At 40.3% G+C, this 19,930-nt stretch overlaps 1 protein-coding gene across 2 annotated transcripts in view; it reads left to right on the top strand.

Moving 5' to 3' along the window:
- GRIA4 (glutamate ionotropic receptor AMPA type subunit 4) overlaps nucleotides 1-19,930 on the top strand; it is a 217,168-nt gene that overhangs the window by 187,649 nt on the left and 9,589 nt on the right. The window contains exon 14 of one of the 2 annotated variants that reach the window (XM_008502357.2): nucleotides 19,569-19,683. In XM_008502357.2, the coding sequence (XP_008500579.2) occupies nucleotides 19,569-19,683 (115 nt within the window). Of the gene's footprint in view, nucleotides 1-12,548; nucleotides 12,664-19,568; nucleotides 19,684-19,930 lie in introns of both variants that reach the window. The other variant, XM_008502358.2, reaches the window with a different exon arrangement.

The raw sequence follows: 19,930 nt of genomic DNA, 5'->3' as shown, positions 1-19,930 counted from the left end.
TAGAGAGCTTTTAGTTCATCCAAATTTTAAGACACAAGAGAAGACATTGTGGGTTGCTTAAGGTTTCTGTGTAGTAGAAAGTCTTCTCCCCAACTTGTACAGAAGCTGCTCCTGACTATGAAGCTTTGCTTATGATTTTTGTGAATCAAAAGTCAATCAGATTGTTCTAACCTAAATCCCATTCTTATGCTGGAAAAGCAAAAGAGAGTGAGAGGATCTGAACTCAGTGAAAGAAGTGGCAGTGTTTCATATTTCTGCTTTGGGCAAAGGCAGCCCTCAACTTCTCAACCAGCCTTATATAGCTGCTGGGTATCTGATAGCTTTGTGGCACCCCTAAGAGTGAGATCAAAAGGTGGAAGAATTTTTTGTTAAAGGAGTCAGACCACTGAGGCTGACTGTCTCTCACTTTTGCAAAGGGATGGAGAAAAATCAGGAATGTCTCATGTTTAAAGCCTGAGCTGAAGGAATGTGCACAGAAGTTTAAGCTGAGTCTGTCTCTAGGAAGTGATTTCCACTGGGAACTCAGAAAGATAAATTATTTATAAACACTTGCCTGAAAAGGCCTAAAGATTTCTAAGCATCAATGAAGTGTGGATGACTGAGCACTAGGCTGGAAGTCATGTTGCACTGCTGATCTTAATTATAACCCTGTCCCCCTTTCCTGATCTTGGAGGTCAGTTCACCTTCTGGGTTCAGTTTCACCTTTGCAAATTGAAGGTAATGCCAATGGTCCTTCAGCCTCAGAGGGACAGTGAAGATGAATAGTGTAGTGTTTATTGTACTGTGAATATGTAAAATCCTTTTCCATTTCAGATGCTTGTATATTGTTTTAAATGCATGGAAGAACAAAACCCACAGTAGATTTCTGTGTCTTTGATCAAAGAAACAGTTTTGGAGACAAAGCTGGAAACTGTAACTTCAACTAATGGTGTCCTAAATAGTCTGTGGCCAATGACCACTTTTCGTTCTGTTTTCCCTTTAGAAAGCTATAGTAGAAATCTCCATCAGCATTGGACCCTATTCCAGATTTTTTAATGAAAATAGTCATGTAGGCATATGTTCATGTAGCTGGATCTCCATATCCACTGTGGATATCCCTCAAACATCTCCATGCTTTGTTTTCTATATAGCCTTGATGCCTGTGTTTGAAACATTACAAGGATGAGTATTACTGTATTGATGTGACTCTTCTTGGTCTTACTGGTGTATTTGCATTTGGTGCTGTGTACATGGCCCTGCTGATGGTGGCAACATTATGCAGATGGTTGCCAGAGGGGTTGGATTGCCCTTGATTTCTAATTTCACCTGATCTTGAACTGATGTTCAGCTGGCTTCAGGGCATTTTAATTATCAGAACACTGTCTATTGCACCGACCATCTTGTCTCATTGCTGGCATCATTTGTGTTTGTCTCAGCCTATCAGATCTTCCTCATTAACTTCTGCAGTAATATTCAGACAGAAAGTCCTAGGAATTCTTCCAGCTAATCCTCATTTTGGCTACTGACCAAATAAGGTTTTACATGACAACTGTAATTGCTTCATTTGTATGGTATTGATCTGCCACTAGGCAAAACACAAGGCAGATTTTCACTAGGGATCAAGTTATGCAGTATTTATTGTTGGCATTGCAGTGGCAGCTGGAATTCCCACCTGGAGAATGGACCCCCTGTTTTTTTCTCTTGATCTCTGATTCTAATTAAAATAATGAACTTCAAAGTGCTGGTATTATAATTAGACCAAAGCTTAAGAAACCATCTCTTAGCAGGAATATTTCAATTTATTCCTTCTTTCTAATCCTTCTCTCTGAAAAAAATCAGTATGGAGTCACCAAGAAGCATGTAGTGTTACAGAAATCTCCCATACCTCTTTTCAGTCTAATTTCAGATGTGGTAACAGTGTATAAGCTGTGCAGATATTCTGAAGTAGTGGCTGTTGGGGTTTCTTTGTTTTTGTTTTTTCCAATTGCAGCTGCTGGGAAGATAGCAGAAGTTACATAGAGTTTCAGGATCATCTGGACCAAATCTTCTAATATTGTTTATGTGAGCTGTCTCAGCACCCCATTGAGCTGGGACTTAAAACTTTCTCACACTGTATTTTTTCTGACACTGTGGATCTGCTACAGTTACCCATGTCTCTGACACTCTGAGAACAGTTAAACACAACTCATTTTCTATGAATCTTTTCTTGAAAACATCTCAGAAACTTCAGCTAGGACAGGGGACTTAATCACTTTGTATGGAGAATCTTAAGCTGATGGTTAAAGTAGTTTATGAAACAACACATGCAGGGGTACTCAGTTTAACATATTCACTTGCATAAATCCCTCCACTCCTGCTGGGGTTTTTGACCATGTCTTGATCTTAAACTGGCATCTTACCCCGATCAGTTACTGCTATGAGGTCTTGCTACTTGAAAGGATGAAAATATAGCATCAGTATAAGGAACAGAATAACTGTACAAGACTATGTCAAATGCATATAGTTCCTCTTATTCATCTCATCATTACAGGTTCATAAAGGGTGAGATCCTACCTGGAATAATAGAAAATCGGAGCAGTCTGGTAGTGCAGTTTCTTCAAACACTGTCAAATTTGAATGAGTCTCCAAAAATGCCTACATTCAATCCTACACTGAGAAATGCCTCGAGTGTATTATAGTAGCTTCATACATTTCTATAGCTCATTGAGGCATGGTGGTCGTTAGGAATCAGAAAACATAATTTTTGCAATGAGTCCAATAGGATATTTTACTTTCCAAGATTTGTAGCAAGTCAGCAATGAGTCCTGACTGTTTCTGGAGGTTACAGCAACATTTCTTCTGGAGACAGGCAATTCAGCCTCAGGCTGGGTCTTCCTGTAGACAAAAGCTGTGAAATGCTCAGTCCAAGGCACAATATTTCTGCCACTGCTGGGACATGTTGAATGGAATGACAAATTAGAAGCTGCTGAAACATCTGCCACCTTCTTTGTGCTGGAAGATTTAGATGTAGTAAAATCTTTCTCTGTGCATAGTGTCCAGGGTCTCTTATCTTAATAGACTCTCTAGTGATTCACCAGTCATATCAAATGAATTTAGGTGCATACAAAGAAGGAAAAACTTTCCAAGTTTTAAGGAACCACACCTATTTCTACTCAGTAAGCACTGAGTTTCATCCAAAAGAGATTTGTTTTTTCCTAGACTCATTCTAGGTGAAAATAGTGACTCTGTGGCATTCAGAAGCATGAACTTAAGATGCCTTACAAATATGGCTACAGTATTATGTAAAGGGAAATTTAAATCTATGGAATAACATCATTAATGATGAATAATGTTTTCAAACTCATTAAAATCAACTCACCCATTCAAAAAGCAAGTAGATCATTTGTGCAGAGAATGAACTGCAGCATCTGGCTTTTCGTGCAGATGGAGTGGCATAAGGAATCTCAATGACACATGCCTGGATAATGTCATATACCATCACTTAGAGACCTGCACTTCTGCAGTCTGGGTAGGAGAGGCAACAGACAGCAAGAGATGTGGTAGAGCTCCACTGCTCTGGCCCCCACCACATGCTATTACTCCCCAGTTTTCAGCAGCACTAATCCAACACTGGTGGAAACTCTGCCTGGCACTGAACCACATCCTGTGCCCTGCCACCAAGCTGTGTCTGTGCCAATAATACCCTTTTCTTTCAGCTGGGGCTCCCTAAATTTAGGAGTTACTGGAGACACAGGTGAAACAGCATCCAAACACCATGCTGCAAGAAAGCCAAAGATGAGATCTCCTTTGCCCAAGGTGTAAAAAGACAAAAGACTTTCTGCCAGCCACACCAAAGGTGTATATTACCCTGTCAGAAAGCACTGAGTATGTACAATGTATTTAGAAACGTTCATTTCACACATTTAAAATTTAAAAATGCCACTTTAAGTGCTTTCAGCAATAGCGGATTTGTAATAATGTAAAGACATCCAGATTCCTAATGTTTCTAAGGTGAGAGGGTTTTGGGGCAGTTGGAAATGGGCTGAGCTTATAATCAGATCAATTGTGCAGTGTGGAGGCAGAGGCAGAGCTACATCAGTTCTCAAACACTTTCTAAAATCTCACTCAAGCCTTTGAAACTTGTATTTTGAGTTCAGGTGTTGGACTGCAGCAGCCTATTCACAAAATCCTGTTTATGCTGCAACCAGCAAGAAAAACTGTACTTTAAAAAATGGTATTGCTCAATGAGAACATCATTAGGTAGTCATTACAAAAATTAAAATAGCTCAGAGTTGAAAGTGGTGTTTCTGCTGTTTTTTTGCTAAAAACTACATACCGAACCAATATGAATAGTTACTCTTGAGACCATTTTATGTGTTTTTTATTTACAGTAAAGCTTTGCATAAAGCAGAGGAACAAGCTGAGTTGCCTTCCTTAGTCAATTGCTGTTGTTTTTACACAACTAAAATATATATTTAATTGCTGGTGTCAAGAAGTGTTTGCATACTGTAATTGGAATATCTTGCTGCAAAACAGCTTTCAATTTATATAAATATTTTTAAACTACAGTCATCAAACCTCTAGCTGGTGTAAATTGTCAGAACTTATTTGAATTCAAAGTAGTTATGGCAATTTTTAGCAGCAGTGGGTCTGCTGTTAATTGGAACTCCTGCTGATCCTCAAGGTGTCAGTTTGGTTCATATTTGTTTACAAAGCTCAGTTCAAGTAACTAAGATGAATACTTAGGATATACAATAGGAACTATAAATACTCAATAGTCCTGGAAATTAACTACCTTATTTGGATGGCTAAATGAGCAGCATTATACTTATTTTAATTAGCCACAATTAAAATGTGTTTGAGCACTGCTTTGAACTTCCTGTCTCTACAAAGAATAACAATACATACATACTATAAAATATTTTGAGATATTATTCTGGAAGAGGTGTTTTAAATTCAGTTGGACAGGGGATTTTAAACTACATTTATTAATGCTATTAACTTCTAATGCACCACAAAACTTGCCCATGGCTTTTTTGCAAGAGTTTTGGCTTTCTTCAGGCCTCAGAGATACATGGATTTTGCAAGGTGGAAATCAAAGGCCACCCACTGTCCTGCTGGATCCTCAGCTGGGCCTGGAGACCCGGTTGATATGGCTCTTCATGTCCTTTTTCTGATAAACGTGTATATAGTTACGAAAGAGTTTAGCAGGAAAGGTTGAGACACCCACTGCAGAAGAGCTAATATTGCTGTAAAGACTCACAACTTGAATACTAATATTTATTTAGTATAAATGCTGGACAAGCTATCAGAGCAAATACCAAGAACTCTGTTTTGCTTGAACTATCATCTGCACATGACAAAGTCTTGATATGGTCAGTGATTCAGGATTTAAAAACAGATTTCTTTCATACAAACAGCATTACAGCATGCAAACCTTTTCAAACCCCAGTAAAAAAATTCGTATAAATTTTTTAATGTGTTTAAAAAAACATGATTCCCAAGTTGGCACGTTGACATGAAAACTTAGGTTGCTTTTTTCATAAAAATGCTCTTGCATTAGCACTCTCTTTTAGATCAATTTTTGCTATTGATCCTTCAAGCCTTCTGAGTATAGAATGATGTAAGCTTTGGCTACCTCTGCCTCATTAACAGAGTAGTTCTTTCATTCCTAATTTATTAAACATATTCAGCCAGTGCCATACAGCTTTACATTTAATTTCTCTTGATGAATTGTCCAACACCCTTACACTGCACTGCATTTGTGTCAAGATCCAAACTGCCATCAGCACTTTTCAAAACATGGCTAAAATTAACAGGTCAGAAGATGGGCAGGTTTAATGTTTTTGTTCGGAAATGATGCATTATAATTTTCCCTATCAAAAATCATTTGAAGATATTACATGAACAAGCTGTCCTAAATGCACCTGCTTGTCTTTCATTAGGTGTGCCTGAGACAGATCCTCAGCTGCATCCAGGGAGCACAGGGCTGTGAGGTCAAGGGAGGCTTTCAGGCAGCTTTGGCCTCCTCTCCTCAGTCCACCTTGGCTGGATACAGATTAGATCATGGGAGGCTAACTGCAAGTCACATCACTGAAATAAGGTCATTAAGCTGAGCTTTACCTGGCTCACACTATGCCTCTCCAGGCTGCACCAGGAGTTCTGAGGAGCTTGACTGGGAGACAATTGGGTGGGCAGGTAGCTGCAGAGAAAGCCATCCAAAGTGCAGGGAAGAAAATGAGCTTTGAGCTGTTAGAGATGCACCATCAATTGCTGACACATCTCTGGTTGTGACATTGTGATCTTGAGAAAGCTTGTCCCTCCCATGTACTCTTTCTGTAGGTGCAACTCCACATCCATGGCTTCACTTTCTGTTGTTGCTGATCCCCCCTTTTTTTCCAGACACAACTTATATAGCAGTATGTATACAACCAACTGGCATGACAAAGGAGCGAGGGATTTTACTGGAATAAAATGCAAATCACTGCCTTTTGCCAGTTGATCCATACTTTGTGTCTGGCTCACCCCTGGTGCATTGATCACATAACATTCTGGTACTCTTCATTTGAAGTCTGCTGTACGTTCAGAGAACCTAAGGTTAAAACAGAGGTGGCATCTCACCACACAATGTGACTTCTGAGTGATGGAGGGATTTCTGAGGCTTTCAGATTGTTGTGGGAAGGATTTGTGAAAGGCCTTTTGGAGGGACAGGATCTCTGCTGCTGCCTCAGTAACTCCTGTGGGGGCACCAGGGACTCTGGGGTGCTAATGCTATGGCTGCAGTTTAAACAAAGCTGCCTCTGTGTACGTAGTCTCATTAGTGAGTCATGGTATTTTTGCACATCCTGCTTGTTCTTTTTTCCAACAAACAGCATCCCTGACACTAAGCAGTGGAACAACAGTGCCGCTGTCTGTAAAGATAACAGCAGAATTTCACCAAGAATCTGCCCAGGATTCAGGGGACTGTTTTGCTGTCTAACGTGCCAGTTACACAGGATTTATGAGGCTAAGTTCAGGAAAGGGATTCAGGGAAATGTCAAAGCTGTTTAAATAGCGAACACATTTAATTTTTCCTGGCAAATCTCTACCAATTGCCTGAAAGATTGTTCTTAAATGCTCTCAGCAGAGATCCTGCCACTGATGTAATGAGTACTTAGGGACCTGTCTGTGCTTTTACACCATTTAGTATTCAAAACCATACATTCTGAGACCTGACTTGATGGAGGCAATCTCCTTTGCTACCAAGGTTGACTCCTGAACTGCATTCACAGATAGTGCTGAGCTTTGATGATACATTCATCCTGTGAAACACTGTGCACCCAAATGATTTGAGAGGTGCAAAACTTAAGACAAAACGCAGCTGTGCCAGAGTGTGGATACTTATTCAAGTCTTCATTATGCTGGGAAAAACTTTTTCTACCTGTTGCAAGCATTCATGCTCTAGGCATTAGGCTGTTGAAAACAGGCTTGATCTTACCATGAAGGATAAATTTCTTGCTTTAGTTTCTGGTTTCTTAGAGATTCTGCATTTCTATTCTGAAACAGATGTTTGAAGTGGTGTACAAGGCAGAATGTGGTGCTCTGTCCCATGCTGTTCCCCTAGGGGTTTCTCAGCAGTGCCCATGAGTTTGGCTGCTGTGATCGCTAGCCTGTACCTCTTTCTCATTCCCTCATGGTGCAGGGATCTTTGTGTGGGTTTACCAACCTTGGAATGCCTCTCCTCTGGTTTATTATGTAGTCACTACGTACCATGGTGGTGTATGCCATAGCATTCAGGTCATTTGTTGAATGCCTGCCTCAGTGCTTTGTATGGACTGAAGTGCGAGGGATGGGTCATCTATGAAGCAGTGACTCAGGCTCACTGGAAGTCAAAGCAGATCTCTCTGACAGCTTCTCTGTGCTTAGGGCAAGCACCCTACTCTGATTCTGTTTGGGGGGCAGATGAGTTACCCCTGTCTGAAGCCACAGATGTTGTTTTGCAAAGGACTAGGCACTTGCACTGCCTTCTGTCTTTGCTGTTTTATCTTTTGATAACTGTGTAAGGCTTATCTGCAATGGGCACAAACAGGCTCTTTTAAAAAAAGAAGTGACACTGATTAACATTTTAAACTGCTTATTACTATTTATTTATGGGGAGATGGAAGGTGATTTTAAATGAGTGAGAATGATTTAATTCTCATCGTTTTTCACACTGTAACTCTATAGGCAGTTTAAAAAAAAATCTGTGATCCATATATTGAAATCACTGTCCATGCACTCAAGTAATCATGAAGGGAAGAATCACTGCAACACAAGGGCTGTAGTTCTGGATGGATTGGCTTGACTAATTCATGTGAGGACTCCATTTTCTTCTGAGTAATGGAAAAGGCAGGATGGTGCAGTGACAGCAAAACTGTCAAATATTAAAGCCCTTGTATGCTTACTCTTGCAAATATTTCAATTCTTTTATTGAGGAACACATTGCTCTTCAGCAGGAGTTTTGATTGTGTGTGGTATTGAGTATACAACCCTATTTTTAAATGATGAACGAACGCTTTCTGCCACAGATACTCAACTCTCAAAATTCCTTCCTCTGTGGCAGAATGAATCACTGTCTTGGATGAACATGAGTGATCTAGCCTGGCTCTGAGGTCCCAGGTCTATGATTTTCAATGCAGTCACCCCTGCACCTATCAAGATCTCAGTTACATTTCTGTGGGAGACAGAGCAGTGTTGATCAAAGGTTCTCTATCTTTTGCTGACCAGAAGGAAACTTTATTTCCACATGTTGAGGTGAACCTGGATAACAAAGCAACAGAGAAAGCAGTGTGAGACTAACCTGGTTTTACATGGCCTATCAAACATGATGAGGACAATACCGTGTTACATTTACAAACAATAGTTTAATTTCAGAGCAACGATTGCAGCTTAAATCCACATTTACTTCTTCATCCTTTTTATTTTCATTTCTTGATTGTGCTGTGAAACTGTCTGTGGATATGGCTAAAACCCCAGCTAAATAACCCTCTCATGAATGGGTTTCATGTGTTTATTTATTACTCTAGGATTACTATCAACCAGCTGCAGCTTTTCTAAATGACTGTGTGAAAATTTTCCTTGATAGTCTTTAATACTTTGAAAGACAAATTTGAATATTTGGCAAGTGAAGAAGCTCTTTCAGCATGGGTAGGAAACATGAGAACATATCAGCTCAAAACAATCACTTAGTTTTTTTTATTCATCTTAGAATAGCCAGATAAAAGGTCTAAGTAGACACTTGAAAAGCTCAAGAAAAAAAAAAGTTGTAATTTATGAGGTAACATCTTCACCTAAAATAGAGATTGGAAAAAAACTCTCTAGGGACTTTAGCATAAGGACTTTTTCTAATTCAGTGAGTTTCAATGTTGTTCATACTTGAGAGACTACAATTTGGAGGAAATAGTATGAAGTATTACGGACAGACTGATTGATAGGGCTTCTCATCTGCTTTAAAATAAGACTGCTTTAAAATAAGGCTCATTGAATTGAGAGTTAGTGTTGTTCCTTGAGATAAATCTAATTTTTCATGGGAGTGATCACTCCTGCCCACATCTGTATCACTGTCAAAGCAGCTGTTTACATTTTTGCTACCCAGTGTGACAATTAGACATAGCAGCACTAAATCAGACCTTGTTCTGGTTCCTGTTGAAGGGAGAAAGAGTTTGGCATTGACTTTGTAGTCAGCAGGCTCAAGCTATGTATCTAAGCCATTTTCAGAATAATGTTTCTCAGCATCAAAGCCATAGTGTTTCTAAGATCTATGGGCCAGTACCAATGTAAAATCTACAGTTAGTGGGTTGGAAATTTGGCTATAAAGTGGCAAGGCTGGCCACATAGTTACTTTTCTGAACAGGGCAACCAGGCCAAAAGTATGGGCTTTGAGCAGAAAAAGCTGAGCAGGAAAAACTTGTAGTGACTATGCCTGGTTCAAAAGCAGCTGCTTCCAAGACCAAAAGGGACAAATGAGCAATTTCATTCCAATTTTGTGATTCTCCTTTCCCTCTGGAATGTGAACCTTAATTAGAGCACTTAAACAGAATCGCATTTGTCAACCTGGCTGCTAAATTCCCCTCAAAACTTTAGCCACAAAGAGTAGTCTGTTATCATTCCCACTACAGCCTACAGTTCTCATTTTCACTTTGAGGGGCAGATAAGCAACTACTGTATCTGTATTGAAGATCTCATCTAAATGGAACTCCAGTGAGACTGAGTAAACTCAGATCTAGATAGACAGTTCCCAAACTTCATGACCATCCAGCAAAGACCTCTCCTGGTCCAGCAGAAACTATGAAAAGCTGTTACCAGACAGTAAGGTGTGTTCTAAAGCTGGCATTTGTCCCACAAATGGGTCAATGCTGTAAGGAATCCTCCATAAGCTGTGAGATACCATTGACTGTACCTGTTTTCCAGGTACATTTTCTTTCCTAATGAGTGAGAGAAAAATTTCCAGAAGGGACCCTCCAGGGACCAGAGACCAACTGTCTATAGAGAGGGTGAATCACAAGTCCCCGTGGCTTCTGATGCCATAAGATCTGATGGAGCCCTGCCAGTATAGGATTTCTGTTCTCCAACCCTTCTCTGAATGCTTTGAAGGTGTTTCATCCTCTCATGATTGATGGTGGGAAACTGCCACTGACAGACAAAGCTCTCAACAGATTCCCCTCAGCCATGCCAGACAGATCCTGACATCATTAAAGAAATCCAGAGAGAAGCTTTATCTTTCTGAGACACATACTGTTCCTGAGGAGCAGCAGTTAAGCTATTGACACCTCACTCTTTGCAGATGAATTGTGCTTCAAGGAAAGATGCTGATGCTCCACATGCCTCTGCAGATCAGCAAGCGAGCCTAAGCAGACACACACTAGAAGAAAGAGTGGATTTGTCTGAGAGGCATGGATGCACTAGGGACCTTGGAATATAAAAAAATTATATAATAATAAAATATTATTATGAGTAGATATTAATGTAGTTGTGTACCATTAGAATATGTGACTGCTGAGGCTCTTAGTAATAAAAATAGGAAGCTGTAAACTTAAACAAGCATAAATGATCCTTGGGAGGCTGCATAAATGCCTCAGCAGATGAGTTATCAATTGATTTTAGAATGTCATATAGTGACTGTAGTTCCTATCATAAATCCAAGAACCTTACATTTAGGGTTGTATGGTAGTCTATACTGTCTATCCCCTGCCATCCAGTCTTAGTGGTCTCTGGGCACCTAAAGGAAAACCCCTGAGCATGCACAGGAGCAATGTCATCCTAGGACCAGCTGTGTCCCTTGCTTGCCTGGGCTGCACTTCCAGCAGCCTTGATTTCATCCAGAAGCAGTGATTCTGTGCTTGAGCCTTTGTATTGGCACCCTCCCTCTGACTGCACATATCCAAAGTCTCTCTCAGCTATTTCTCTCATTTGAAAAAATAGCACTTAAATATGAGATGGAGGACAACAGATTCCCGAGCCCTACTCAATCTGTTCTGCCCATGCCACTGTGCTGCTAGCAGTGCAGGGTTTGTCTTTCACTCAATGCTTGCATAACACGTATAAACCCTGCAGTGAAAAGTCTTCAGGATGTCCTGACTACCTGTTTGTACCTCAGCACCCACAAAATGTGCTGCGGTTCCCAGCACCTGAGATTCTGTTTGGCTGCCCTTTCCCCAATTTTCCCCAGAGAGGACGCCCTCAAGCAACACCTTCCTCCCTCACACTGAGAGACAGGGTGATTCCCAGGACAGCCAGGCAGTGCCTGGAGTCATGGCACAACACCAGACCCCAGGGCTTGCATTTCATCTAAGCCTCTTCTGTGCAAAGGACTTTAGAGCCTGCATCCTACCTGTACAGGTGTGCCTCCTGCAGGTGATGAAGATTCCAACAGGCAGGACTCCCAGCACCTCTCTATGCATTGTTGGCTGTTGGCTGCTGTAGGCAGCATGGAAGCTGTGAGCATCCTGTCTCACACCGCCTGTTCCTGGAGCCTCAGGCCCCAGCTTCTATGGGGTCACTGGTGTTCTGTACCTCCAAAAATCTATACCTGCGGCTTTGAGCAACCTGGTGCAGTGGCAGATGTCTGCACCATGCGGGTTAGGACCAGATGATCTTTAAGGTCCCTTCCAACCCAAAGCATTCAATGATTCTGTTATTAAAAACACATGACACAGTGTAGGCTGTCTGGATCTCATCTCTTTAGTATATGGGAGTACATTTTCCCATCTACTTGAGAAGTCAGCCTCAGCCCACACTACACAAGTGTTCTAAATACAGATTCAAATAAATCCATGTAAATAATATATAATTCCAGGCAGAGCTTTACTATCATTTTGCAAAAATTTTTTTGGTTGGTTGATAGAATTTTCTTGTTAAAATCCAAGCCATTATGAAAATCATTTCTACACTGGAAACACATTTTTCGCATTTGAAAGCAACTACAATTATTTGTCCTGCCACAGGCTTTGAAATATGGAAATGAGAGGTTTATTTAGTGTGGGGATCAAGCTTATAAACAGCTTAAGTCCTCATTCCTTCTAACATCTTAACAGCTGTGCAGTTTCTTACAAAATATGTTTTATCGTTTCAAGAAATGCTGTTAACCTCGCAGTTTTAAAACTGAATGAACAAGGCCTCTTGGACAAATTGAAAAACAAATGGTGGTACGACAAAGGAGAATGTGGCAGCGGGGGAGGTGACTCCAAGGTTAGCCTCAATGTCACCAAAAGCGGGTAAACAGTATGTAAAGTAATTGGTGCATCTGCTGGGATTTTACCTGCGACACAACAGCTTCACCAGTAAGACAACACTGCTGGTACCTGTAGCTGAAATCTAGGTGTATGCAATTACTGTCAAAGCAAAAATATTTGCATTTATTTAAGTGTCCCAAGGGGAACTTTCAAACTCGCAAAAAGTCTCAAGTGTGAGATCTTTCACCAGCTTTCAGCAAACTGCATCTTCTGAAATCATGATGGGCCTTTTCCAAGCTTGATCTTGTGAAGAAGTAGTTTAAAACCTTCAGGAGCCATTACCAGCACAGACTTCTTTTCTGCTATATTGTACTATCCAAAAGAATTTTTCAGTGACAGTAAAGGAAAGAGGTGGAAATCAGTGTGACGATTCCTAGCATGGTCCAGACTCAGGGATCCACTATTGACACAAATAATACTGGTACAAATTACAATTTTCACAGGAGTATCCAAAATAAGAGGGCAAATTTCAGCTAGATTGTCTTCATGCTGACATTTTGTGATCTCTTACCAGTTAACTGAAATCCACAATGGTTACATTGGCAGCATTTATCATTCAGGATTTTTAGGCTGAATTTAGCTGCTTATTCTTCCTGCATTTCCATAGCTTCCACACAGCCAGTGGCTCCTCACATATTACTTTTGGGAAACTTCTTTGTGCTGAAAAGAAGCAAAGATGTGGAAGATATTGAAGTGGAGGAGGATGGGGATACTAACAATGCCCCTTCTCTGCCAGGCAGCATGTAATAATATTTATTTATGTGCTTGTGTGTGAACAATATGTAAAAGAATTCTGCACAGATAACTGAGCAACCCCAGAGCCAGTCAGATGCAGATGATCAAACTGACCAATATGTCATACACAGTTCATGCAGCTCTCTTTACAGTTGCCTACATATATTTTTTTCTTACTATTTTCTCTCCTGCTTTAGTCTTCCTTCTCCTCTTCCATGCTGTGTCCTGGCTGCAGGGACCATTCCTCGGGCTGTTCTGCACTCACCCAGAACTGATGTCCTAATCCTCTTCATTTTGCCTTCAGTCCTGCTGCTCTACCTATTTTCTCCCCACCGCTCTGCTCGCCAGCAGTCACAGTTTCAAAAGTGGTCTCTATTTGCTTGCTCAAAGTGCTCAGGCATAGTTGGCCTGATAGCACTTACCTGCAAGTGGAGCAGACACCAAAATCTTGTAAGAAAGTGGAAATGAAAACCATAAATCTCTCACGTTGCTACTATTATATACTCCACCTATGCCTGAACTTTTGCATTACTGGGAGCCAGGTGTTTATTTAATTTTTTCACATCATTAAAACCTGTTTAAAATACCTGTTTTCTTAGGAAAAAGTCCTCACAAACCTGCTGTGGTTGAAAGATGAGATAAAAGCTAGTTAGCAAGATAAGGATGCTTTTCAGTTTCCCTGATTATCAACCACAGGTACTTTGAGTTTCAAAGGAAGGAAAGGACAGCAGCTTATGGTAGAGGGAAAGGTAGGGAGGGCTTCAGCAGGGAAAGAAATCAGGAAGGCACTGAAGGAGTAAGTTTTGTGTGATGGTAGAGGACAGAAAAAAGGATTGTGGGGGGGAATGGTAAAAGAAAGGCAAGTAGCGCAGTCTGTAGAGAACCAAGGAGGATCTGTGAACGCAGGGGAGAGATAGGAACACACTGCCAATGGAAACTGAAAATAGATGACACAGGGCATTAAGGATGAATAGAAAATAATGATCGGCAAGGCAGCATTAGCAGAGGATGTGGAACGTGATAGACCTCAGTTTATGGTCTATAGGACTATAAATAGCCTGCCAGGAGCATTCACCTGATCTCAGGCCTGTCTCTTGCCACACTTTTTCCCAAGCATAGCAAAATAAGTAAGCAGTATCTGTTCATAAGGGCTGGGTATGTAGAGAAGAAGCTCAGTGCTCCTGGGAAGCCCCAGCTCTCTCATGCCCCAACACTGCCCCTGTTCAGTAGCACCAGGCACATTGTGGAGATGAACAGGCATTACCTTGCCTCTCAAATTCTGCATTGCATCAGCATCTGGGCTTGTTTTTTCCAAACTAGAGTTACTCTGGCTCCCCAAAATGTTAGTCATTTACCATCTACAAAATCCATTTTCTTGTTCAGAAACAGCCTTGTAGAATGTGAGCAATTAAAGTCAGTGAGACCATTTCTGTTGAATTAATGGAGTTCTAAATATTTATATGCTAGCAAATGATAATTAGTGGAATAAGAGAGATGCCATGCACTACTGTTGTAAATGTGACAGCTACCAATAAGTCCTGAGTTAAGCTCTTAAGCATTCCTAGCTAATACTCTTTTTCATTTTATGAATTTAAAAAGAACAAGCTCTGAGCTTTGTTAGCAGCTCCAGCCCAAATTACCTGGCTTCCTACTGTCATGAGCAAGAATAATAACATCTCTCTTTTGCTGAAAGAAACACAGCACCTGAGACTTCACTGATAACTGTGCTGTTACTATTTGAGATTCACTAGTCAAAAAATGTGAGTCTAGACACAGAATATCCCTTCATGATAGAACAGAGGCCTATAGAAATCAGGGAGAGCTCAGCAGTTCTCCAAAGCTTTGTGTTGCTCTTTAAAACAAGTTTTCTTCTACCTCCTTTCTGCACTCTTAAAAGGTCATCTCTAGCTTCCCCATTTATGGTTCCCTTTTAGGAACACTCTTCCAAAATTCAGAAAGATGGTTCAGAGTGTTGCCCTCTGTGAACCACCCATGGTTTGGTGGCCCCTCAATGTCCCCAAGTAATTTGAGAACTTTTGAAAGTATTATCCCAGAATTTGACTGTATGTCATCATTTCATGTGATGCATGGGAAGGTATTTAAACACAGCTTCTGCCACTTTGCTCCATTGTTTTTTTAAAAGTGTTAGTGGAAAGAAGCTGTGCTGCTGGAGCTCTCCTTCAGTCTCTGGTGGCAGCCCTCAGGAGAATACAATGGCCTTTGTATTTCATTCAGCAGATGAGGCTGCTCTTACATTTAATTAATGGCTCAGTCATAAGTGGGTAATAAAAATGCTCCTGAAGCATATTCATGATTGCAGTTTTAAAATCTCTGCCCACCAAAATTCTGTATTGGTTTCAGAATTGCTCAGTATTGTAATTTAAATGTTATAACTGCCCATTTGTTGTCCTGAGCACAACTAAATCAGAACTTCATTAACACCATTTTAAAGCACTGTGATTTCCCTGATGCTGCTGCTGCACGATCAGGCCTGAGGCCCTTAAAACCAACCCTTCCAACAGCAAGTGATTGATGACAAGAGAGGAGGAAATCAGTAAGAAGCCAAGAGGGGAGGTAGAAGGGCTGAGAACACAATAAAAAAGTAGGAAAGCAGTGTTCCTGCACTCAGGTTGAGCTGTGCCACCAGTGACCAGCACATGGGTGGAGAGCAGAGTGTCCTGTGCTGTCACATAGCAGCTTTGCACTGCGGTTAGATTCTTCTCCATATATAAAGGATAACATTATTTTTCACATATTATCCCTGTCTGCATTCAAGGCAAATGGAGCCTGTAATAGGGAGATTCTCAGCATCTGTTCACTGGAAAAACTACACTGATTTACACAGACTCTGGCCATTTACTCCAGTAGAAGATTTAGCCCAATATTAGGAATTCAGGAATATAGAAAAATCTGTAGTAAGTTTCCATTGTAATATTGAGTATACAAGACTGAATTTGATGGGAAATCTAATTCTCAGTGCTGGATTTATCCTCTGCACATGACTTAAGTACATGGCTCATGCTCATGTACATCAGACCATACAGATTTTTAGTTCCTATCCCCTGAAATGAATGGGACTGACTGCCAACCGGTTGTGTAGGCAGTGTAGTAACAAGTTGTAGTCTCTGAATATGTGACTGACATGGTCAAATTATGCTTATTTGGAGAGGATATTTTCAAAGAAAGGAAAGACGCTGCAATTTGCATCTTGCCCTGAAAGACAAGGTCATTTAGGCACTTATCTCCCGTGGGAGATGTTAGAAAGCTACTAAAACGAACAAAATAAACAAAACAAAATCTAGAATACACAGAAAGTCACTACACCTGCAGTCACTCACTGTGACTGCAAACAGATATATATGCTGTTATTCTGAAAAGCTTAAGCAAAAGTGTTTCTTTTCAACTTTTGACCCCCTCAGTCTGGGATTCTCATATTGGTCTATGCATTTCCCATCACAGATGGCTGATCTGAAGTGTGATGAAAATCCTGTCCAGAAAGTGTAAAGTATATCTAAATTTAGTTTAAATGTGCCTCGGGTGCCTAGGACTGCCTGAGGGGAGATGCAAAGGGCAATAGTGGGGTGGAGAACAAGGGCCTGATCTCAGACACATCAGTGGCTGCATTTCAGTGAAAAGTGGGAATTGCCTCATCTCAGCTGGCCATTGCCATTGTGTTTGGTTATATCTTGAGGACAGCATGCCAATTGTAAGCATGAAATTGATTGCTTTTCCCAGAGGAAAACTTGAGACAGAGACAATGCAGAAAGAATGACATGAAAAGAATTAGTACTGCAAAGGAGAAGAAATCCCTGCCTGTAGCAGGCTTTGTGTATCTAAACTTTTACTGCTGAAAAATAAGCAAAACTCTGGGGTACATCTGTTTACTGACTTGTCCCAGATTGCTGCTGGTCTTAATAGTTATATACAGTTCTAATAATCATTTTAATCAGTTTAATATTTAAAAACTCCACAGGCTTATGACTTTGTATCTTTGTCATAACCAGCCCTGTTTCGCTGCTGGGATTTAGGACCACTGAAAAGTGGCTGAGTGCCAACACATGGTATGTTATAGATGCTGCCTACCCAACTAGCATGAATTATTTCATACTTGTACTAGAAGCAAGCAGAAAATCATATTGACAGGCTACTTGCCATTATCCCAAACTACTACCCACATATTCCACAAATGTGCGACTCATATTCCACCATTAACCTGCACAACCTCTTCCCAGAAAGCCTGGAGACAAAATCTAAGTTTCAATACCAAAAAAGGTCTCTCACCCAACTGTAGCTTGTAAAAGATTGTCATTTCAGCAAGGCACCAAGTCTTCCTCAGTAGTAAATGAAGAGATATTAGGAATAAATTCTTTCCTGTGAAGATGGTGAAACACTGGTATAGGTTGTCCAGAGAAACTTGTGTATGCCCTCTCCCTGGAAGTGTTCAAGGCCAGTTTGGATGGGGCTCTGAGCAAGCTGGTATAGTAGGAGGTGTTGCTTCATCCTTTGTAAAAGGTATCTAAGCCCACCTTTTGGAGATACCTAACTTCTCTTAACTGCAGGGAAGCCTAGACAGGCATCCAAGCTTAGAGCATAACTTCTGGGTGGAAAAACTGAGGGAAGGTGAATGAATGAAAAAAAATGAGGAGGGTGAATATGTATTTTTATTTATATATACAAAGAATAAGAAGAATATATAAAAAGACAGAATCCCCAAAGTTAATCGTAGCATATGAGATTCAGGAGCTGTTATCTATATGTTAAACATAGATGTACAAGTCTGTACATCTATATTCATACATAAACATTTGGGGATATCCAGTTAAACCAATCACAGAGTGAGTGTTGCTACACCCTCCTTTTATCTTCCATAGTAGTTATTCTAATAGGTTCAGTTTCACTATACTAATTAATGCTTGTACTGGTTTGTTTATTTAGTTATTTTTTAAACCTTGAATTTATGACTTAACATTTTAGCAATGTATGGCTTACAGTGTATTATGAGAGATTAATTTTCCCACAGGAATCTGCTGTCACACCCAGGATCAGTTTTGGCCTCATGACATCATCAGAGGGCCATCTATCACACACCATCTCTGTTTATCTACTCCTCAGATATATATTGTATTTTCATACACACCTGCACATAAATAGATATCCATATGCCTACCACCTTTAGAATTTGGTCACTGATTTGAAGTGAAAAATACCTAAAATAAGTCTTTAAACATTCCATAGGCTTTTAGAAAATTAACTGTTATGACTGCATGAAGTAGGCCATTACCATAATACTCTGAGATTACTCACTGAGTTAGAGTTACTTCAGTGTAAACCCATAGTGGTTCATAACTGAGGCATCAGACTGGGTTTCATCTCAATATTAAAACTCCATTATGTCACCCACAGCTAATATCACAAGATTCTTAGTGGTAATTTATCATGTCTGGGACCCCTGAAAGACTTATGTGGATCAGTGAGATTTAAGGAAAAACTGAATTTGAAAATAATGCTGAAACAGAAAATAAAAATTAAGGACTGAATGTCAAGTTCCCTTATCTGGGGATAAGGACACTGCAGCTCTCCCCCTAAGTTCTTTGCTCATAGAACTCCTGATGCCTTCAGTGTTCTGCACAGAGGGTGATTTTGTGTCTGTGCCAACTGGTTATAGGCAGCAAAGTGCACAGAACAGCTCCTTTTTTTTTGCCAGGATAATTTTGAGGGCAGTAAATGAAATAGCTATAGCCAAGTCATATATTATTAGTTGCCAACAAACTAAAAACAGATTGAAGGCAAGGAATACAAATGAATATGTTTCCTAAGTCATGTATCCAGTTGTTTAATATATGTTTCTGAAGAGCATGTTATTAATATATCTAAGCCAATAGTTTTGGGTTCACAGTAATTGCATACTATTTATTTACAAATCTTCCCCAGCAGTATGTGCCTGTTACCTAAAGCGATGGAGCAGGTCCCGGTCGTATGTCTGTCTCTAAACCTGGGCCAACAGTACATGACATAGCACCCACTGTGGCCTCTGCTCTGTCACTTTGCAATGCGATTCTATGTAGTTTTACTTGAATAACATAAAATAACATATATAATGTTATTTATGTTATTTTCCACGTGAAGAACTCCTGTAAACCTTGCCGTTTTGAAACTCAGTGAGGCAGGCGTCTTAGACAAGCTGAAAAACAAATGGTGGTACGATAAAGGTGAATGTGGACCCAAGGACTCTGGAAGTAAGGTCAGTCGCTGCAGTTCGGGACCTACTGTTGTGTTCACAAAGCAGTAAAGGAAGTAATAAACAAAATGCTTTAGAAATAAAATAAGCAGCTGTAGATACAGAGCAAAAACAGCTTCCTCCCATCTTGGTGAGGGTCACACTTTAATTTAAAGAAGCACTATTTTTTTTTAAGCCTTCAGTGGTACAAATCCCCAAACATCGTCCTACATATTCAGGGCATCTAGTGAAGAGTTACAAGGCAGTTTTT

Source organism: Calypte anna, chromosome 1 (assembly GCF_003957555.1).
Source record: "Calypte anna isolate BGI_N300 chromosome 1, bCalAnn1_v1.p, whole genome shotgun sequence".
NCBI classification, from domain to species: Eukaryota; Metazoa; Chordata; class Aves; order Apodiformes; family Trochilidae; genus Calypte; species Calypte anna.
Note: the sequence above shows the minus strand (reverse complement) of the source record. Positions and strands in the feature narration are given on the sequence as shown.